Source organism: Anopheles aquasalis, chromosome 3 (genome assembly GCF_943734665.1).
Source record: "Anopheles aquasalis chromosome 3, idAnoAquaMG_Q_19, whole genome shotgun sequence".
Classification (NCBI taxonomy): domain Eukaryota; kingdom Metazoa; phylum Arthropoda; class Insecta; order Diptera; family Culicidae; genus Anopheles; species Anopheles aquasalis.
This window is the reverse complement of record NC_064878.1, coordinates 7,015,001-7,037,500: the sequence shown is the minus strand read 5'-3', so window position 1 is coordinate 7,037,500 and position 22,500 is coordinate 7,015,001. Positions and strand designations below refer to the sequence as shown.

The 22,500-nt window shown below is 49.7% G+C and overlaps 3 protein-coding genes across 3 annotated transcripts in view; 1 reads left to right on the top strand and 2 right to left on the bottom strand.

Annotated features, from left to right (window-relative positions):
* Positions 1 to 10,293: 10,293 nt before the first annotated feature.
* Positions 10,294 to 14,957, bottom strand: LOC126577443 (sorting nexin-17). The gene is made up of 6 exons (XM_050239067.1): positions 14,322 to 14,957; positions 12,439 to 12,631; positions 11,638 to 12,362; positions 11,353 to 11,559; positions 11,167 to 11,277; positions 10,294 to 11,098 (listed from the first exon to the last, which is right to left on the bottom strand). The coding sequence occupies exons 1-6, from the start codon at positions 14,382 to 14,384 to the stop codon at positions 10,907 to 10,909; spliced, it is 1,491 nt and encodes a 496-aa protein (XP_050095024.1). The 5' UTR covers positions 14,385 to 14,957; the 3' UTR covers positions 10,294 to 10,906.
* Positions 14,958 to 15,132: 175 nt separating this feature from the next.
* LOC126577298 (major facilitator superfamily domain-containing protein 12-like) lies at positions 15,133 to 18,498 on the bottom strand. Its single transcript, XM_050238806.1, has 6 exons — positions 17,642 to 18,498; positions 16,777 to 17,298; positions 16,388 to 16,710; positions 16,040 to 16,320; positions 15,504 to 15,977; positions 15,133 to 15,425 (listed from the first exon to the last, which is right to left on the bottom strand). Exons 2-6 carry the CDS (start codon positions 17,273 to 17,275, stop codon positions 15,281 to 15,283), a joined length of 1,722 nt encoding a protein of 573 aa, XP_050094763.1. The 5' UTR covers positions 17,276 to 17,298; positions 17,642 to 18,498; the 3' UTR covers positions 15,133 to 15,280.
* Positions 18,499 to 20,338: 1,840 nt separating this feature from the next.
* The window catches only part of LOC126577775 (UDP-xylose and UDP-N-acetylglucosamine transporter), a 3,900-nt gene continuing 1,738 nt past the window's right edge, over positions 20,339 to 22,500 (top strand). The window contains exon 1 of the mRNA XM_050239705.1: positions 20,339 to 20,880. Within this exon, the coding sequence (XP_050095662.1) occupies positions 20,795 to 20,880 (86 nt within the window). The 5' untranslated portion in view covers positions 20,339 to 20,794. The remainder of the gene's footprint in view (positions 20,881 to 22,500) is intronic.

Here is a 22,500-nt window from a genome sequence, read left to right as displayed (position 1 = left end):
TTTAATGAAACTCGCCCCACCTCACCCGTGCAGGGGAAGTGCAGTGGAGGAGGTGGAGGAGGAGGAGGTAATAAATTGTGGTGAGCATTAACAACAACGACAACAGCGCGCGGTACAGGTTCATGATTAGAACAGGAGTACGGTAAGGGAGAGGGATCGTATGTGACGCTTCAGTGATCATTTGCGGTTCGCTTTTCAGGTTGGTTTGGTTGGAATTTTGGTTGTTTTTTGACATGCCTTAATTTTTGTACAAAGTATTTTTCTGTTAACCTTTAAACATTCCTTTTGCTGGCAAGAAAGCATTTAACAATGAACGATAAACTCTCATTGGCGCCTTGCTACATGTATTTCAGCATAGCAATGCATGTTGCTTTGTAGCTTTTAAATTCAAACAAAAATAGCTTGTCATTTTTGTGTTCTTAAAAAGTTTAATTTGCGCCATGATTTATTAAAAATCTTTATGCTCATGTAACGGCCTTATAGTAGGCTTTGAATGGATTCAAACAAATCTGAAAAAAATGTAATCAGGTTCAAACAAATTTTCAGTCGCAATAAAAAAGTGTTAAATCTTCGTGTGCTATCACCTTGATAAAAACCTCATAAAATAAAAGGAAAATAACCAGCATTAACTGAAACGATTCAAATAATAATCATGCCAACGGTCAGCGGCATCGAAATGTTAATGAGTTGTTTGTGCTGGCAGCATATTAATATCATTTACCGCGCTCCCGCGCACACAGTACAATCCCCGCCAATTTGAGAACGCAAAACGGAGATGGTGGACAACAACTTTTACGAAACAATAAAACGAACCAGAACTGTTCCCAGAAATCGAAAACTATCGATCAACCGGCGGTACAGGGAACGGAGCACTCCACCCCCGGGGAGCCGCCACCACCATTGTGTCCCAGCGAGGTGTGTACTGGGTGGGACAGAGGAGGGCGGGAAGGATCATAACTTCCACTCTCCATTCTTTTGTCAAACTAATTTACTGTCGCTCTCTCATTCCACTGATGGTAGTGGTGGTGGTGGTGGTGGTGGCGAGGAGAAACATTTTCAATTCCTCCATTCAACCTCGTTTCCGAAAAACGAACGTGAGGACCCCCTCACCCACCCACCCCCCCCCCCCCCCCCCCGCTCCATACCGTTGATGTCTCCCGTTCCTTCATCGGGTTTTGGTTCGGTTTCCCCTTTCCTTTTCTGTTTTTATTAATGGAAAACACACCCCGCAAACCCCTCAAACCGCACACCACCCCCATGAGGAAGATGCACCTTCCATCCATGCATCCAATCCATCGATCCATCCATCCATCCGTGCATTCATTGGAAGCATTCGCCGTGTGTGCGCCGCGCGTTTAACGTTCTGTCATTTTTTAAATTATTTTCCACCCTCTTCACCTCTTTCCCGACCAACTCCACCGAACCAACCAAAGCGAGTCAAAAGTAATGCAATGACAAATGAAAAAAAGGCGAAGCGAAGGGGGAGGGCATTTGGGATTTATCCAAAGGCCATCTACACACCCACCCCATCCGGTGGTCTGTCTGGATCGTGTGGTGGAAGGTGTGGAGAACTAATTTAAATTAAAATATCCCTCGCACCCCCTGCACCACCACCTACGAAGCAGGATGGCAGTCGAAAGGAGTTGCGCCATGCTGTATCGTCTCATTATGCGGCGGGAAACGGTAAAAATGGCTTTCCGATACAAATAAAGAAGGGAGGACGCGATGGTGAGGGGACGCTCCCGGTAAAAAGGAAGGAGGAGAATAAAAAAGCGAGAAAAAGTGGCAGAGAAACAATGAGTGGTGGTGGTGGTGGTGGTAGCGAGGGAGGAAGAATATCTTCGAATGAATATTGACGACGACGACGATGGAGTGCTGGCCGCGCACAAGACGACGAACCCGGGAAACGCGGGCGCGCGCGCGCGCGCACTTTGGTTGCCATGGACGACGACCAAGACGGCGACGACGCTTTTGGCTTTCGCCTACTTCGCGGGGGTTAAATACAGTCCAGAGCCCAGAGCCAGGGACGCCGATGCGATGAGACAACAATCGAAAAATATTCATCCACCCCACGGATGATGATGGTGGTAGAGGTGGAGAAGGTGGAGAACACACAACAAGAATCACATTAAAATAAGGTAACACAAAAATTAAATCCAAACGAACTGATCTCTGGGGCCTCGCCGTCTCCAGCAGCAACCGACGGAGCAGCAGCAGGAGGGTTTCCACGATATTCCCGGGGATTTCGATATTCCTCCTCTCTCTCTCCTTTCGCGGGACAAGACATCGGGGGGGTGGGGATGAGCATCGTAGCAGCATCATCGTGTGAATGAGATGGAGATTGGTGCGAACGACGCGCACCACAAACGGGCCCACCCTCTGGGTCGGAAGTGTGAAAAGGATGGCAGGAGCAGAAATGTTTGTCTTTTTGTTGCTGTTGTTGTTATTGGATGTGCACCCTCGCCACCATCGCCACCCTGCGGTCCTCACAAGCTTCATTCATCCAGCAAAACGCGAAATTCGTCGTCGTCGTCGTCGTCCGGTGGCCTCATGATCGGCATCATCGGTCCTTCTTCCTTGTTGCGTCCCTCTCGTCCTCCGAGGATTCGCTCGCTCTCTTTCGCTCTCGCACAATAATATTCTCTCACTCTCTCGCCAAGCATCGTCGTCCGGCGTTGGTACTTATGCTTCTTCGCGTCCCAATCACTAACGATGTATTTTCTCGATATTGTCAATCAATACCCCGCCCGCTCCCCCCACACCAGTGACACCCTTTTTGCTCCCTTGCAACGGCGGCCCTTCTTTACCCAAGCCAACAGCGCTGCCAGCAACTTCTCTCCCTCTCGCAAGAGAGAATGCGCGAGAGAATGAGAGAAAGAATAGATGCTTCCTTCCAAGTTAACAAAACTCCTTTTTCCTGCTTCACACCCTTTTTCGCCCGGCGAATAACAGCGAACCAACGAAAGGAGTCACTGTCGCTGGGGTGTGCGCATAAGTTTGAGCAGATTTTTTTAACTTCAGCGGATGGAGAAAATTATAACGAAAAACATTCAACTAAAAAGGATATTCATTGATTCATAAGCAGGCCATGATTGGCCTATTAGTTTCCCGGTAAAATTGTCCTAATCTAAGATACCGTTTGCAGATTATTTTTTGTACTTCTGCTCAACTTCTGTTAGCTCTGTTGTTTTTAATAATGAATCTTTGCATTGAATTGCTGTGTGCCGACCAACAAACTGGAATAGATTTGTTTGTCATTTGGGGACAGCTCCTTTTTTATCGTCAGAACTTATGCTCAAACCTAGCGCTTGGAACAAACCACTCACACTGCCTCACAGGGATTGTAGGAGTAATATCGTTTCTCTCACTCATACGCTCGCAGGACGCCCCGCTCGCTCTTGCCTTGTTTCGCACGTTTTATGCAATCTTCATGCTCTCTCTCCCTTTGGCGCACAAGCAAAGCAGGCCAGCATACGCCGGGACTCCGGCTCTACGGCTCTTCAGCGAAAAAAGGAAAATTAAAAACTTGATCTGGATCTGGCTCTGGCTGTGGCCAAAGTCGCAAACAAAAGAGGACACCCTTTGGCGTTCCGGCCATCCCTTCTTTCCTCATCCGGCTCGATGCTAACAAACCGCCTGTCGCCCATCCTCATCTCCCCAGCATCGTCGTCAAGAACGCGCTTAATCTTAAAATCTTAAGAAGCGAGACCAGACCAGACCAGCCACGCGTTCCTTCTAGAGAGGAAGAGAGACAGCGGGCAAGCTGTTTGCTCTCGTTTTCGCAAAATATTCATACGCACATTAAACACAGGGTACACACAGCCAGCCACGCACCGGGCTACTCCGTGCGCTTGCTTGGATTGGCAAAAGGAATCGAAGAAACCCTTCGACGACCATCGATGATGGCGATTCTCGCGACGTTTTTTTTTTTTTGTTCGTTGGTCTGTTGCCCCGCAAATTTCCTTATCGACCCCGCACCACCCAGTAACCACCATCATCACCTCCTTCTGATCGGAGTGTGCATTGTTACAGCAGGATTTTGCGCACATTTATTTCATTCCCGGTTCCCCTTTTCTCTCTTTCTCTGTGTGCTCTTGTTTCTCTTCCTCACAGGCTGCTGCTGCCGCTGCAGTTGGTGTTCAGTGCTTTTTTAATATTTATCTCCTCACCCCACCCAAAAGGGTGGTGCGGAGGACCATGCGGGATGGGATGGTGCATATATGGACGACCTTTAGCTCACGTTCACGATTGTGCTGCGCGAGCGGTGAGGGTGCTCGGCAGGCGCGACACCACCAAGGCGAGAGGGGGTGAAGGGGGCAAAGGGTGGTGAAGAGATTTTTCCATAATATTTCCATTTTCACCGTTTCTTCGCGAGTTGCCATGTTTGGACTAAGGAGCAGCACCCCGATGTTGCCCATCCTTCCACCCACCCACCCACCCACCCAGCAGACCCACCATAAGCGAGGCAGCGTGCATGCATGCATTACCTTACCGATAATATCGCCAACGGCAACGCGGTAGTGCAAGTGAAATGGAAGAGCAAAAAGATGGCGAAAGGAACCGAGCAGAGAGAGAGAGAGAACAGAAGAGAGAGGCATGAGGCGTTGCGAAGAAGGTGCGATAGGGTGTTACATATTTAATTCGCACCCCGTGCGATGGCGGCATCGGCGGCCTGTGTGAGTTATTCCTTCATGGCCTTCCCGCACACTTGCCTGTGTGTATGTGTGAGATGTGTGCAGTTTTTTTTCGATTTTTAATTAACCATCCACAACCCAACAACCCCTACGGGAGAAGGGTGCTGCGGCTGCTGCACCCCAAACAGCAGGCGGCGAATGTTGCAAAAAGGAAACAAATCAAGAATCCATAACCACCGGGCCCGCGGGATGTGTGTGAGGGAAAGAGAAGGGGTGAGCAGAATGGCGAAGGATCCTTTTGCTCTGGGTGCCGTGTGCACGAGCGAGAGAACTAGTGGTGCACCAAGTTAACTCCCTCTCTCTCTCCCTCGCTCTCTCTCTCTTTCTCTCTGAAAGTTATGCTTGAGTTGGAGAAAATTTTCAATGGAAAATAAAACAACGAGAAGGAATTTTGTTCTTTTCCTTCTCTTTTCCATTCCATCCTGGCGCAAACAAAGCGTCGTGCGGGAGAGCGAGAGAGAGAGCGCGAGCGAAGAGAAAAAGAGAGCATCTGGGTCTGGACCACGGGCTGGAATATTAATCCCGCATATTATATTGCTTATTGCCTATATTTTTCGTGATTTCCTGTTTTTTCTTCGAATTCATTCGCGCACCGGCCGCCGTTCCCATACTCCTTCTTCTCACACCACATACACGTATACGCACGGACACATTTTTTTGCCGACACAACCGCCAGGACGCCAAAGAAAAAAAAAATCACCTCGATTCTTGGTCTGCCACCCGCACACGTTCACACCGACAGACACACAAACGGGCGCGCGCGTGGGTTCACACACAGAGATGGAGCCAGCTCGCGGCGTTGCGTTTTCGCGAGAAAAAACCCTTCATCTTTCAGCGAAAGCCTCGATGCTCCATCAACACTTTACACGCCATTTTCTGCGCTCACTATCTGCTCGAATGGTGGGAATTCGTGAAAGGGCGCCCGAATCTCGCCGCATCACCGCATCGCACCGTTCACGCTCACGCAATTTGCATACTCAACCCCATGAGAGCAAGACGACGACACTGGCTGCTGGCAACACACTTACAAAGGATGGCCGGCGGAACGCGAGTTGATTGATATGCTGCCAAAAAAGCAACATGGAGCTACACGAAACCGAAGTCACCAGTGCCAGCACCAGCACCACCACGAACACCAGCTCGCTCATTCACAAAACAATTCCGCGATGTTGTGGATGTTGCTGCCGTCGATTGCCACCATCTCTCGCCAGAACTCTATTGCCTTGATGAGGGCTCGCCGTTCGCACCTTCAATTATCAATCCTCACGATCGCGTGGATCGCGCACACTGGCGGGTGGGGGAGAGGGCCAGTACAACAATAATTAGCCCCGCGCACACACCCGTACGCACCTTTCACCGCACACTAACGAGCATCATTCGCACAGTTATGTTGTTGCCGTTGCGATCAGTGCCTGCTAGATGCGACATCAAAGATTTCTTTAATTTGTTTCACTTCTCCACAGCAGCAGCAGCAGCAGCAGCAGCATGATCACCACCATCCACAACAGAACACCGGCGAACGTTTTTTTTTTGGGTAGATAACACAGGGGGAGGACCCGAGGGGTTTGATTATGTACCGTTGTGTTGGTAGGGATGAGTTTTCTGCAAAACGCACGCACGCAGCATAAAACGTGACCGCACTGAAGGACGGCAGGAACGAGAATGAACGGCGGTTGAATGAACCCTCCCATCCCTAGCGGATGCTGTCCTCCTCTGGCTGCTGCCGCTGGACGGCCGGGACAGAGATGCACAGATCCATTGTTGAAGCTACAGTCAGATACAAAATTAACATATCTGCGATGTCACCGAAATTGTACGCAGTACCATCTACTTTTAGTGTTTTTTTTTATTAAAGTGGAACCATCATTCAAAAAGAATATCAAGTTGTTGTGTCCTTTTGCTGTGCAGAATGAGTTGAGTGCAATTAAAAAGGAGTTTGAAGAAAACATGGATTGATCCGAATGGTAGTGCGATTTAAAAATTGTCGATGCCATGAAGTTTTTATGCTGTCGATGACTGTTTCATTGAAATCTCTTTCGTTGATTCATTTGTCGTTTCATTCGAGAATTCATTCTACAATTCCACCGTTCATATTTTTATAACTTTCTATCCGAACCGAAAACATGTGATTTCCTTGTGATAACCAAACAGTTTAATTCCCTTACGATGTTTTTAAAACGATCCAATTAGCACGAAAAAAAAAGAAAAAAATCAATTAATTTTGAATCGACATTTCCAATGATTTTGCCAGCATGAGTCTCATCCTTTTCCCTGCCAGTTCTCGCATAATCAAAGCCGAAACTTTTACATTTTACATTATTTAAGGCATATGGTGGGATTTACGGAAACATTTTTCGCACAACGATAGGGTTCCTGAATTTAAATTGAGTCCGTTTGGCGTGAAAAGTGCTGTAACCGATTTTTCCTCTACACCAGCGAGGTGAAGTAGAAAGGACTTTCACTGCTGCAGCACACGCGTAGCGTATAAAGTGGAACGAAACAATAAGTAACTGAATTTAGCCCTGCAAATTTCATATCGAAGGGAGGTGGCAATGAATGCAAAAACCATCCTAAAAATATGTAGAGAAAGGATTCGCTTCAGGGGGGGAGAGAAATACAATTAGCGAATGCTGCTCCGTGCTCGTTGCGAACTAATGGCCAGTTTGTGACGCTATAGGGTGCGTTAGCGATAATACTCGGTGCCTCTTTTTATTCTGTTTAAAACGTTGTTTCAAAAAAAGAGTTTAGTTTCGGAATAGCTTCCGAAATACGCTTCCACACCTTTACTTTTATTCCTCTAATCAATGATCGGTTTAGTTCGGTAAGGTGCGGTCATGCCAATGGCATGTGGCTTATCCTAACCGTCGGTCAGGATCAGGGGCATCCTGACCTGCTCTTTTTCCAACCCAATGCCGTGGCACGAGCCAACATGGATCGCGCGACGTTTTTATCATTACTGTAAGGGCAGTGCATGGGATAATAGAAACCAAGTGATGCCAATATGAAACATTGTCCTTTCGCGTGCACAGTTCGGTCCCTGCATGGTTAGAGTAGCGGAACAGCGAAAAGCGAATCAAACGCAGAAGCAAAACCCAATATTTCCTATCAATAACTTTTTCATTGAACCCCTCGCACAAGGACGACTCGCTTTTCCGTTCGTTTCTGTCGATTTACGAATGATTTTAGGGTTTTTACCTACAACTCGTGGGCCCCCGGAGCGGTGTTAGCGGCCACTGACGGGAGCGGGAGGAAGATGCAACTATCCTAGAGAGCGCATGCATCGCAGCTCATTCCCCCTGGGTCACGACTGTTTCATTTATTTATGTCGCATTTTGAGGCTGGACCCAACGAAAGGGGGAATGGACTAGCGATCAGTCTTTTTTAGCGACTATCCGAGCATTTCCGAGAGCATAAGAACCATTAATTATTACGCCAGGATTTCGCTTGTGTGCGTTTCTTGAGCCTAGTGGCGCAGTGGCGGAAATTACTTTCAGTTTCAAGCCGGAAAGGGCTAAGAATTCGTCGGGCAGGGGTTCTATATGTCGCTTATTACGTTCTCTTGCTGGTTTTTGTTAAATTTCTTGTTTTTGGAAGAAAACGATAGAACCAGTTTCCCCTTCCCGGGAAGGCCGATCCACGCCACTGAAAGTGTCCTTAAAAAGTGCTTCTTTTAACTCCTTGCACCCCTACCCCGGTCAGGTCGCACGCACACCTTTCCTTTCATTCAACTTTGCGTCCTTTATGTCCTCTTCTAGCTGCTTTTCGTCGGTGGCAAATGAGGAAAAAGGCAGGGAAAAAGGCCAAGGATGGTCACAGGACGAACGAAACCCAAGGGGTGTTGCGTGCGTGCGTTTTATGTGCGCTACCGCTGACTGTGGTGGATGATGGATGGTGTTGATGAACCGAAGGATCGCTACCATCGCCATCATCATCATCATCATCATCAGCGTGATGAGGTTGACATGGCATGGCTCGAAAGGCTAGAAATGCAACACGAAACGATCGTATCTTTGATGCGCTCGATCCTGCACCGAAGAGGAAAAGAAAATCACGGATAACATGTGCGATGGCGGACGGTGTGTGGTGATTTGGTTTTTGGGTCTCTTCCATGTCCTTTTGTCTCCACAGGCTCGCAGCACGTCCTGTTCTCGGATGCCTCTCGGCATTCATTATCTAAGCAGAGGCTGGGAACGGTTAAAAATGCTCGTTTATCTTAAAGGAAAGGACAACAGGACATAGTCGCGCTGATGATCGTACGAGTAAACCATTTTCCATCGTTAAACTTGTTTCTCGCTCTCGAGGGAACATCATTCCTGGTGACGAATAATTTTAATTAATTTCAATGGCGACGCACCTCTGCACAGCAACTACGCTATATGTGTGCGTATGCATGCACACCTTACCGCTTTTTATGTGAAACAGAGCATAAAATGTATGCTGGCTTCATCAACGACACGTCTGCACCCTTGAAATCGTGCGAAATGAAGCACATAGGACCCTTGCGCCGTGCGGCCTATTGCGAAGTGTGATCCAAGGACAATACCAACAGCATGCCGGATTTGTAGCCATTGTTCCCGTTCCGACTACGGTCTCATGGCAAGAACAAAACAGGATACCTCCCTTTCCGCTGGAACGTGTTTTTTGATCGATTTCCGGTTCATTTATGAGCCCATTTTATGCGGCGTAATTATCGTTGGCATGGTTTGAAATAGCACAGTTGGATAGGTTGCAATTTGTTGGATTTTTGGTAAAAATAATTGCACACCTAACTGCAAAACGCAGTAAGCTTTGGCAGTGAAGAGTTTATTGAATTCCGGTTTGGCTCTTTCGTTCAGCACCTCGACCAAATTTCGCTTCAAATTAAAGATGGTAGCTACGACTTTGCATAAGTCAAGAAAATCCTCGAAGAGTGTTACCAGTAAATCACGGAAACCGCATAGAACAATACGTAATCACCAGCAGATGAAGTACCGGAAGGCCGTCGATACCCGCTCCAGGAAACTACCAGCCGCCAACTCACATAGCATCCCATCGACGTCTAGAGAAGTCCCCAATCGCGCCTCCGATAAATGCAACATCTGGGCAATTAATCTGCCAGCGGAACAACGACGACCGATTGTGTTGGATGCAGAAAGCATCAGCTACAACGACATAGCGGAGAGATACGAATCTCGTCGGATTCTGGCAGCCATCAGCTGGACACAGGAAATAGGACACCGAGTCACAATAGTAGCACCCAATTATATCCCCGATAAGGTAGACGATCGTTCGATTATTGCTGATATTGAGGCGCGCGGAATTCTGGAATGGGTTCCGTCGTCTGACACCCGGAATAGCTACTCTGCGAATCCGGACTTTGAGAATCGTTTGCTGGCACGTGCTCGAGAACTGGACGCAGCGGTTGTTTCCGAACGGTCATTTTCTGGGGCGAGCTGGGATTTCCATCATGAGATCCTGACGCGTGTTATCGGGTTTTGTTTTTTCCAACAGCAAATCTTCATCCCTGTGGATCCTTACGGTCGTTCGGGGCCAAAATTAAAAGAAATTGTTACCATGGTTTCCTAATAAAGAAATGTACTACATAAAGAGCCCAGTAAACTCCTGTTTTATCAAGCACTGCCTCCGTGGTTTTTGTTTTACGTGGAGGAGTAGATTATAGTTTTATTAAAGCAACCCGGCCACTGCCGATGGTTGCGCTCACACACAGGCGTACGTACGAACACGTACACGTACACGCACACATTGTAATGCTCTATACGAGCTGCCAAAGTGGGGATAGTACGCTTTATGATCCTTTTTCTAAGAAAAAATTCGCTACATTCATACAAAATACCACCATCCACCTGCCAGTTACAGTTCTCCTATAGCAGCATTCAATTTCACAAGATAATAAGTGTAATATGTATGTATATATATAGAGATTGAAAATTAGAGAGGCAGCGGTGCGATCGCCAAGGCGAGAGGGAGCTGAATTTTTTGGTGAAAAGCTTCACCAGCATAGCAGCCAAACATGCGTTGTGGCCTACTGTGCATTCTGCTAAAACGACAGCTCCCTCTGTTCCTGGCCCGCCTGCACCAAGACATGGAGGTCATCTCGGGACGAGAGACAGAACGGAAGGATCGGGAAGACAACGGGATAATGGGCGGTTAAATTCGTTATCGAAATGCTCTGCTGTATGCCGGCAGCTTCGCGAGCGCACCTGTAGCGCCTTCTAGAGATCATCGTCACCGATCCATTCAAATGCTTCGTTGTGCACCGAATCCCTGCCACTCCGGAAGCGCACCGTCGTGTTGAGCTCCTTCAGCTTGCGCCGAATAAAGGAAGACCCGTTGGTGGTGGTGGTGGTGGTGATAGTTGAGTGATTGTTGGATTGAGTCGATGTACCGTTGCTAGTAGTATCACTCTAGGGAATGTGGATAAAAAGCAATGGAATCAGTGATGAAGCCAAGGATGGGTGTAAGTGCAGCTTACATTTGCTACGTTGGACAGAGTATCCGTGGAGCTGGAATCAGTCATGCCATGATTCGAACCATCCCGTCTTATGTAGGACAGCGGTGGTGCATACTCGGTATGCGGAGGTGTCTGCAAGACCAAAAAAAAATCGTTTAAGAAAACGCCCCCATCTATGGAACCAAGGAGATCCTGGGTAAACATTACCGGCAAATGAGTAGGATCGGAACCATTTTTCTGGTTCAACAGTTCGTCGACGATGGATTGAAGGCACACGGACATAAGCATCGACTGCTCGCTATAGATGGTGATCCATTTGAGCTGGTTCTTGGCCATCAGATACTCGAACGACAGCTCCATTCCGACGATCGTCGACGGATGCGTTTGATGGCCATTCGTAGACTGTTCATCGGTCTGCGCGGTCGGTGAATAGAAACCATTCGAGAGATTAGTGCCATACAATGATCGCTACCACCTCCAAAGGATGCTTACCGCGAGAACCGGCGTTACGCGCCAGCAACGGATGCGCGTGACTTTGAATTTGGTTTCCTGCACTTCCTTGCCCTCGTCGACGCAGCTCAACAGATTCAGCTCCTTGTTACCGAGCGCCACTGTGGCCACCGTGTTCGGTTCCGGGTAGTCCACGCAGGCACGCGGAAACTGTAGGCAGCCGTACAGTGGCAGCTTGCGTACGATCTCGAGATACTCACTCTTATTGCCACGTGCCTGCAGGTTGGTCAACTGTTCCGCTAGATCGCGTGTCGTCACAATCCAGCCACGTTTGACATCGCTTAGCGCCTGCATGTAGAGCAGATTGAGCGCGATCCGATCGCGCATCAGTTCCACATCGTAGCAAGGATCCCAGTAACCGGTGCGCAGCACCAACCGGCAGCCTTCCCACTGTTTCTGTGAAATGTACGGTGCCTCGAAGTCCATCAAACGCTTCACAATCGTCAGCTCACCGGTCGCCTCGATACGCATCAGATAGAGGGCAAAGTAGCAGAGCCGTTCGGGCGGCAGATCGATCAGGGCGGTCGCCTTCGCCAGCACCTTCGCCGTACAGTCGGTCGAGTAGACGGTGGCCGCAATCCGGTAACCGTTCATGAGGTAGACGTCCAGCGTTACCTCGCTGCACTCGGTAAAGGACGATTCCTGTTGCGCATTCAACAGAAAGGCACGCAGCAGCTCCGAGCGGCACAGTACCGGATCCTGGCCAACTGGAATGAAAAGGATTCAAGTGTCTTGCATTAGTTCCGGATCCGCACGACTGTTTGTAACATTTTAACCACTTACCCAGTTGTATGTAGCGCTCCAGACTTAATCGTCGCTGTTCGATCTGGTTCGGCGTAAGCGACAGCAGCTTCTTCGGCGGGAAGCTGGGCAACACCATCGACGGGAGGGATCGTTTGAGCTGCTCGTGCAAACTGTGCAGCTGCTTGTACCGAAGGCAACAGTGAAAACTGCCATTGATGTGTATATTGAATCCCTGCAATCAGCCAAATAGTAGCATGCATTTCATTTATATGCCCAGGTCGCCACCCGTTTCTTCGTATGATCGAGCTCGTGTGACTCAAAGCATTTGCTGCTGCACGATGAGCGTCACTCGCGCAGTAGGCAATGGCAGTAGGCGCGAAATGCATCTTCTCGCGCGCACATCCATTGCCATCAATTGGCAATCGACGTCGTGCCACCCGCGCCTGAAGTGCATGGTACCGAAGGACCAGCTGGTACTGCTGTACACCGAACGCCGAATGTTTGGCTCGAATTGTTACGCTTCGCTGCAATCGGACTCCGCTTATCGCGAACGATTGGAATGTGTGTTGCTCGGGATTTGAGAAGTAAGTGAAATGGATTCCAATTTTTTTTTGTTGCTTTCAATCAATCGTGGCGCGCAGCGATTGTGAGTGGCACAATCTTGCATGTCTGGATTGGCGCCAGTGTCCGCTGCCGATGATGAACCCGATTTCACTCTACCGTTGTCTCCGGGGCTCCAAAGCCGTTCGAACACCGTTACGCAAGAATGGGCAGTAAAATGTATTCCAAAATACAAAAAAAAAATCGAACCATAGCAACCCGTTTGCTAACCTAGGCAGGCCTAGGCATACGCCACTGATGATTAGCATAAAACGCATATCCACCCGGCTCGGCAGGTTAATGTAGCGCTACGCACCCTCCATCATCATCATCATCATCATCGTGCTTCCGATGCGTTGCTGTAAAAAGATCGATTCCGCTCGAATATTCGTTAGAGGCGTAACTAGTACCTTCGCGGTCCATGTTTATTCATTTTCTCGCCTTTTTCTCTCACTTTCTCCAGACGGAAAACCCCAAAATAGAACCACGAAATCGTCTCGGAAAAGGCATCAGCCGCAGCAGCTTGTGGGAAGAGAAACCGGGCAGGGGTACCGTGGTGCAATATTCCGATATTTCCCACAATCGAACAAACAAGTAGCTCTGGTTGAAATCCAGCGAAAACATTGACGAAACCAATGGACCCCCCACGGGTGGGTGATTCTCGAGTGGGATTTGCGTGTCTTTTCGGTATTTGCATTCTCCACGTACAAGTATGTCGAGGCCTACTCTTTTGGGGGCTGCGAGAAAACGCACTTCACCAAACGCTGCCTCTAATTATTAGCCGAAAAAATCCCATGCCTCCTAAGCATCTCCATGAGCTACTTGAGGAACCGAGCACACAGATCAAACACGGCCGATGATCATACTTCCTTGGGACCGCTTCTTTGTGCCGGACTTTGTGACCGCACTTTACTGGCACTTGCAAGTAATTCTGAAACTATTCTGAACTCGGCTGCCCAACAGATGGACAGACCGTGCTGCCCTGTCCCGAGACATCTTGCCACAAGCTGCCGGGGCGTCGTTCCGTGCGCGATTCTCACTTCAAGATGGTTTTATTGCCCATTTGCCTCCGTTAGGCCAACTAGTCAGTGCCATTAGGCCACTCAAATCGGCGCCGGCCGCTTCTTTCGGTTCCGCACAACCGAACAATCAGAGCGGAGCAGAGGCCGGGTGGGGGGAATCCAATTCAATTGGTGCCAAGCAGCAGCAGCAGCGAGCGCGCCCGCCGTGGAAGTAGAAATTTAATTGGATAAACCCCGATACGGGCGCCGGTTACACTGGCCACCGCCCGGTTGTGCCAGGGGCCTAGGGTAAAGACTCACCGTGAACGATGATCCGCCTCCCTCGGAACTGAACTCCTGCGTGCTCGGTATGGAAAAGTGCATCCTCCTCAGTGGCACTCTGCGGGATTGTTCGCGATGAAACGGTGAAGAGGAGAACGATCTGCTGGAGTTGAAATGACCGTCCGTGGCGTCGTCGGAACAGGTCAACAGCTGGCGTACGAATCCGTTCGGAGACAAACCGCAGGCGCTCGAGTCCCGTCGTCGGTCGTCATGGGCGCACTTTGCCCTCCGTGCTCGTTGGTGGGCGCGGTAGTTAAGGCCGTCTTCTAGCTGCAGTTGAACCCCTCCGGGCACAAGTAGGCGAACAACTGGTGGGGACCGTTTTCACCACTTTGCAGCCTCGATCGCTTGCCTTGAGATCTCGCCTACTTCTAGCTCGGACTGTCTGATTCACTTTCCTCCTTATCGTCCTACACACAGCGGCCGTGGAATGCAAACCTGAACACAACGCCTCACGCCAGAGCACCGGACAGGGCCATCGTGGATGATGAGTTCGAGTGTGCTAATCGGCGGTACGCACGGATCCTTATCGGAACGTACGCACCCGTGAAAAGGGAACTTTTTTCCGTGTTCCTTCTTTTTTTTGTTTCTCGGTCACTTGCCTCTCACCCCTTCTCCTCTTCCCTCTGACTGCTCGTTTGACAGCGCACACACACACACAACTTGGTAAACAAACAAAACAAACGTCAAACTTCGGCTCGCTTCGGGTTCGGGTTCGGTTCGGTTCGGGTGGTGTTTGGTTCGGTGTCACCCTGTGTCGACTCAAAAAAAAAAAACAAAAAGCGCAAAACAACTTTAAAAAACTCTGTATTTTCTCAGCTCGTTTGCCTTACTCTAGTGGACAAGTTAAAATACAGCGGAAAAAAGGAATAAAGTGGAATCCGTGGAATACGAAAACAACAAAACAGAGCCTCTGCTGGCTGGCCCCAGGCTGAAGCCTATCGATTCCTCGCGCGGCGGGTCGCCGCCGTGGTGCAGAGCAAAGTGGCCAGCGTAGCGCACCCGAGAATCGCCGCCAACCCGCACCCGTACGATAGAACACCTTGATAATACTCTGGACATTCCGTTCGGTCCTTGCACTTGCTGTAATGGCACGGAAAACGGTGAAAAGGGATTAATGGAAAACGGGAAGCCAAGGGACACAGCGCCGGGTTCACTTACACCGATTCGATTATGACGACCACTACGCCCGTCACTAGCTTATCCGCGAACGTGACGGCCGAATAGATCCGCCCGCCGGATTCCGCATGCTTCCCAATCATGTCCGCGGTGATGCACAGGCTGCTGACCATCGTGACCGAGCTACCGGCACCGAACAGCGCCGCAATAACGAACAACGCGAACGTGCTGAAGCTGGCGTCCACTGCCGTGAGGGCAATCCACAGACAAACGCTAATGCTGATAACCGATCCGATAAAATACGATCCGATGTTGCTGATGAAGCGATTGGTGTACTTCAGCACGAGCGAGGCAACGAACGAGGCCAGAAACGAAACCAACGGGACGGTGGCCAGATGGTCCACGTTCACCTGGTCTCCTGTCGGTGGACCGTCTTGCTGATGGTGCGCCTGTTCGTCCAGCCAGAGCGGCATGTACACCAGCGATGTGGTCATGAAGAGCCGCGAAAACACATACCTAACGAGGGAGGGGATTGGATTAGCCATGGCCAGGGGTCATACTTTGCTCCAGTCACTTACAGTAGAGCGTTTTGGTAGAGCAGAGGTGATTTGAAGAAGTTTTTCCTTGGCTTTCGAAGCAGAACTGCCTCGGGACCATTCGATGAGGTGCCTGCTGCCACCGCTGATGGTCTCAGTAAACTTTCTCGCTCCAGATCCGGCTCCTCCGAGGCGGCCACCGGTCGGATGACATTGTGCAGCAGGGCGGTGTTCCGTCGTTGCTCGTACCCACTGAAGGTAAGCGAGAAGTTGAACAGCACCGACATCGAAACACCGGCCAGTGTCAGGATGAGTGAGATATCCTGCAAGAGCGAAGGGAATGGCGATGAACGTGCCGATTCTTTTTGGTCCTCGATGAGCTCCGCGTACCCTGAATCGATATGCATCTCCGGGACCGATCTGATTTTCCATGCTGCTTCGATTCCTCAGTACAGCCCACGTGACGATATACACGACCACGTTGGAGATGATTGAGAGCGAGTACCGGATCGCCGTTAGGTCGGAGCGATCCTTCTGAGTGCGCGATAGTTCCGGGATCATGGCCAGATGTGTCACCTGCACGATTGGCCACCCGAACTGGAAGCCCAGTATCACAGCCGCAAAGTACACGATCTCCCACCAGTGCGGTGCCACCGTGCACCAGGGGCACAGTGAGAAGATCATCGGGAATGTAAGAAACACGATGAAGGTACCTACGGCAGTCGGAGAGGTTGAATTAGTTGGGAGTTCCCCTAGTTGCAACACCGAGGACAACTTACCAAAAATGTGCCACTGCCTTTTGGTACCGTATCGATCCGTTAGCATGCCAACGATCGGTGTTGCGATCGCGTCACCAACCTGACCCAACATCACCATCGCTCCGGCTTCTGCCGCCGGCATACCGAGGGCTCCCTGCATGAACAGCAGCGTGTAACTGAACCAAACGCCCGCACACAGATCATTGTAAACGTGCCCCAGACCGTAGCCGATCTTTTCGCACATCCGCAGCGTGGACCGCTTCTCCAGCTGCTGTTGCTGCTGTTGGGTACGTTCCGATGGCATCTCTTCCTTCTGGTGGTGGTTGTGCTGATGTTGATGGTCCACACCTTCCTCATCTGCTGCCGTTATCGTGTCGGTGCCTACCGTGGTTTGACGATGATGCCTCGAACCTCCATTAACGGCTAGGACTGTTGTGGAATCGTCTGTCGCGCCATACCGATGGATTGTGTTGCTGGTACCGTTGGCTAGCCTGCCGATCCCGTTAGCACTGTTGGACATTTTCCACAGCCGTAGAAACCGAACTGAAATGATTAAATGGACAACAAGGATTTTAATGCCCCATCAAGTGGTGGTACGCCGTGGGCCACGCGGTCTTATCTGTTCTGCTGCTGTGACAAAAATTTGCAAATTATGTCTGGTGCTGATTATGACTGTGCGAATTTTGTAGACCATTTCCGTACGAGTTGTGTACGCGTCCTTGTTCTTTGTATGCCAGAGATAAGAGTTAGAACGATGACTCCCGCGCAATGATCGAATTCTATTTTGTCTCTTCGTGGAATCGTCGATTTATCGTACGTACTGCTGAATCACTCATGCCATGACTCAACTATCCCCCCGGAGGCCCGAGAAGTGGCCCATAATTACCTTTGATGATTGAAATCCGTTCACGAAACGTGACAGCGATTTAGCTGCATATTCTAAGTACTAGACGGTTGCTACGGCTGCACCGATGCAGCGTAGTAGGGGTACGTGCACTAGAGACGAACAGCTGATCAGCGCGCTTGATAGCTTTCTGTCTTCACGATTATTAACTCTTCTTCGTAGTGCAACGTGTGATTGAAGTTCACACTGGTTTGGCCAATGGAGATTGGCAACAGTTTAGCACAAAGCAATCCTGTGGGGCCGCGACACAAACACCATCGTCGCCTACTACACGGGGGGCGGTTCTACTGCGAAACGATTACACGGCGCACTTCACTCCGTAGAACACACGAAGCCAAGCGACAACAAAAGAGTAGGCTGGTGGTCACTGATTTGGGGAAATCCCACCCTTTTCCACCCTACTACGATGTGAATGATGCGAATTGTGCGATTTTCCGCCACTAAAGCTCACTCACTGACGACGAGGTGATACCGCAGCACGACGAGGTGTTTATCAACAACGAGACGATATCCACCCGAGAAATCTCCCCACAATGATGGGGGGAGGGCACGTTGTTGCGTAGGTCCGCTGCCGCCCGCACCACTACACGGATAACCAGATTTCTCCAACGCGTTGATGGAGCATCCACATCGTGCTCTCCCCTTTTTGGTGACGTTTACTCTGGCTGCTGATGCTCCAGCGGGTACTGACCGTAGTCCGGTGGTGTTTTTAAAAATTAGGTAAAATTGTGAAATTAACCTTGAACGCGCGAGAACCACAAACACCTGGCGCCCGGTGGTCGTCGTTGATGCTGCCACTGCTGGCGAAGCAGGTTGACTGATGCTAACCGCGGCGCCGGTCCACGTACGACTGAATGCGGTTGGAGCGACCGGTTTGCCTTCTGCCCCGGCTGGGGACCGATCCGGTGGCGGGGTCGACGGGTGATGACGTATGTTGTAGGGCTTCACGGACTGTGTCCCCGTAGCTCTCCGAACGCTGGAATAACGGTCGACCATCGACCCGTACGCATCACATGCTCCGCCAATCGAACATAGAAGCCTTTGCACTGAAGCATGGCCTACGACAATGCGAAATTGCACATGAACGGTCAGCGGATGCAGGTTTTGCGCGGTTTTATTGTTGGTGCCTAGCGTTGGGCAAATCGAATCCCAGACGCCTATGCAGCGATGTGGAAAGCATGCTCGCATCACTTCAAAGAGAGTAGGCCACACATTTGACCTTGGTATGGGACTATCAAAAATACTGTAAAGAGAGTCCTTTTTACTCTATTGTTCTAGGCGTATCAAGTCTTTAGATTGCACGCGGTCCCTGTTTCTTGCCAGGAGAGCTTTCTTGTGCAAAGTGCACAACTTTGTCGGCTAGTTTTTGTCGCAACATAGATTCTTCAGAGAGGGGCAACTGATGCTCGCCACGCATGAAAGAAACGGCGAAACTTTGTAACCGATACCATGGTCACGAATCCGAGACTAATGACATTTTCCTGAAGAACAGTGTCGGCGGCGGTCATTTTGAAAAAAGCCATAGAAATGTACGTGTTTCTTCGTGTTCCTGCACTGGCCGGAAGGTCGTCGTCGTCTTCGCCACCGCATAAACGATTATACCATTCAGCGTAATGGAAATTGATCCCTGATGGACATGGATGAAATCGGCTCGGAAAAGGGGAGAAGAAACACGTGCTTGGTGTCCGTATACTGTACGGTGATAAGACACCTCTTCGAGGAGCACGAGACATCGCCAGCGTCACATTATCCCTGGTATTACTTCCCGTTCATGTGCTGCTTATGCAATGTGTCGTAGTAGCACGGTGGTCAGCACGGCCCCCGGGGTCGGGAAACTTTCATTTTCCCGCAAAAGGCGCGATCGGTTGCGTGTGGCTGTTCCGTGCATCAGCCCTTCAAGGGTAATTCCTGGGCTGCACTAGTTGTAGCCAGGAAGCACTTTGTCCCAGTAAAGCCATCCTTTGTACCGTGAATATATGCGTTGCGTCATCGATCGATTGCATTCGAGGGGGGAGCGCATGGAAGCAACGTGAAGATAATCCCTTTCCTGTTCCATATTTAATCGGGAGAGCTCCAGTCAGCCGCGAGACTTTAATGCGTTGACCCCAGTGATCTCGATCGGCGATCGATGTTTGTGCTGTTCCAGATCGTTGGCTTATTGACACCTCTTCCTGCATCAGCTGCACCACCGGTCATCGTAAGTAGCACGCAAAGAAACTGCGCTCCTTATCAACCGCCGCGTGTTTACCGATGTGCAACGCCTCTGCTGTTCCACTGTTGCTCGATGGTGCAGCTTCTGGGGTAGCAGGTAGCAGCGAGCGACGTGTATACAAAGTAAATTCGTCTATAATTCATTCACGAACTATCAGTTTAATTTTTGTTAATTAAGTTCTTCTGTTTCGCATTTCATAAACGTGTTTGCATTGACGAGCTCGTTTTTGCAATTAAAGCATTGTATGTTTGGTTAAGTGGAGGACACGTGTCGTCATTCACCAAACTACTAAAGAATACTCCTCCTATCTAACTTTGTAGTATCATGTAGTAAGTTAGCCGTTGTATTCAAATGCAGAGCGTTACTCTGCGTTACGTGTTTTTTTATGCTGCAGAGCCTCATTTTTGACAGCTGTTTGTTTACATTCGAAAGCGTTATTATGGTGGGGGGTGGCGGGAGATGGGGGAGTGTTGTAAAATCTTAAAAAAAGGTAAAATCCACGACCGAATCGAACACCTGCATCACGTCGAAATCCGGCGCCCGGTTTTACTCGTTGGTTATTCGTCGTTGCGGCAAGGGTGATTCGGTCTCGGGTACACGGTGTTGCGGTTTAACAAAAGGCCGCCGACGCGACGAACAGGTTTGGGTGGTTTCGATTAGTGCGGTGGCGTAACGAAAAGACACCCCGAAAAAAACGCCCGTCCAGCTCGCGCTACTTGCGGCAAAGTGATCGTCCTGTACGCAGAAGGTTTTACGGAAGTGGAGGCTGTCCAGAGGCAGAAGTGAAACGTGACCTTGGCGCGAGCCCACCGCCGCAACCCGGCCCCGCGGTAAAGTGACTTTCGCGAACCCGAACCCGGAAGAACACGGCACGGTGGCGGTTCTGATTCTAGGTGGCTATCCCGAGATCGAGAACCGAAAAAATGGTCAACACAAAGGCGGCGCTGGCCATCGTGATGGTGTTTGTCGGTTGCTGTAGCAACGTGGTGTTTCTCGAGCTGCTCGTTAAGTAAGTCACCCACCACCACACAGCTCGGCGTCGCAAAAGATGTCGCAAAATTTCGTTCGTCTCCACATAGTCTACCGGTGATCCTTGCCTTGCGCTTTCGATCATCGTGGCCTTGAACGTTACGCAACCGATGATCGGTATTTAGATGAAACGGACTCCACGGCCGGACCGGGGCTCAGCTGTTCGCTGGGGCGGCGAACCAGTTTTCGTTTATCATCCACTTAATAGAGGTGACGGGCAATTTATCGTGCTTCGTGCAAAATGATGAGCGGGCAACTTTCTGGGCAGGGCCACGCTTCTCGTATCGCACGAATTCAGTGACGAAAGAGAGAGATAGGCGAAAGGGAGGCCGAGCTCTTATCTCATAAATACACTTCGTTTATGTTCCGGCGTGCTGCTCGGTTGGCGAACGACGCGTTCGCGCACGCTTCTTTAAAGCGCGGAATGTTTAAAAATATGAAACGAGAAACGTGACATGATGATGATTGTATTTTTAAAACCCCCTCACATTACAAGCGGGAGATAAGTGTAGGTGGGTGAGGCGTTGGGGCCGACCCGCCCGATCTACCGCCACGTCGATTTGTTTGCGAAGAAGGTAGTCAAATAGGTAATGATCATCAACGGTGTCACATTAGGGTGGGCCGTGCCACATAGGCCCCCATTTCATTTTTCACCTATGCCCGGATCATGATGATCACGTGGACGATTTAACCATAAACATACATCATACTACGGCATATGATCCCCAAAAAGAACTGTCCAACGTACCCTCACTAGATAGGTTTCTTTAAAAAAGCAATCAATGGCTCGGGACGTGAACAGATCGCAGACACACCTCGGTGTGGATCGGCCGCGAGCAAACAGTGGACATGAAACGACAACGTAATGCAGCCGCTGATTGTTTCGAAAAATGGAAAGTCATCCTCAAGACTAGCTCGGTAAACATCTTGCCCCGATCGTACCGGACAGATAGACGCGCGCACGTGGGAAAACACTCGCGCTTCCCTCGTCTGTGCACGTGTTGGCCACAGTCATGCGATGGTATATTGCAATCGAAACAGGCTGTGGCTGTAATGTCGTGCGTGAACCTTTCTGTTTTCCAATCGTAGTAGCACTGGTGGAATATTGGAGTTTTCAGCTGAGTCTTGAATAAAAAACAACTATTTCTCAATACCGGGGTAAGTGCAAAATGTTTCGCCGCAAATGGCGTTGGAACATTTTGTTTAAACCAACACACAACAGCACAGATACAACAGCGCTGTTGGACCTGTTTAGTTTTTTTGTCCTGCGGATCACACGTCGAAGCATAAAAAAGGCCCAGAAGCTTTGGCAATGAGGATCTGGTTTTGGCAAGCTGGCAACTTTGAATGAGTTGGTTTAATTGGTCTAATTCCATTGCTAGTCTCCGGCTGTTTGGTTTGTGAGTAATGCCTGTAAGTAACGTTACGTTTTTTCTTTAATGCAAACAACCCAATACGATGCGATGGGGCACATAGTGGATCTTTGTGTAAAAACACTTGTCCCGCGATAAACGGTTGACTGTGTTGTTTGGATGTAACCAAGTCCATTATGCCCCATAAATAAGAACAGTTTCGTTTGATAATACAACCTGATGCTTGT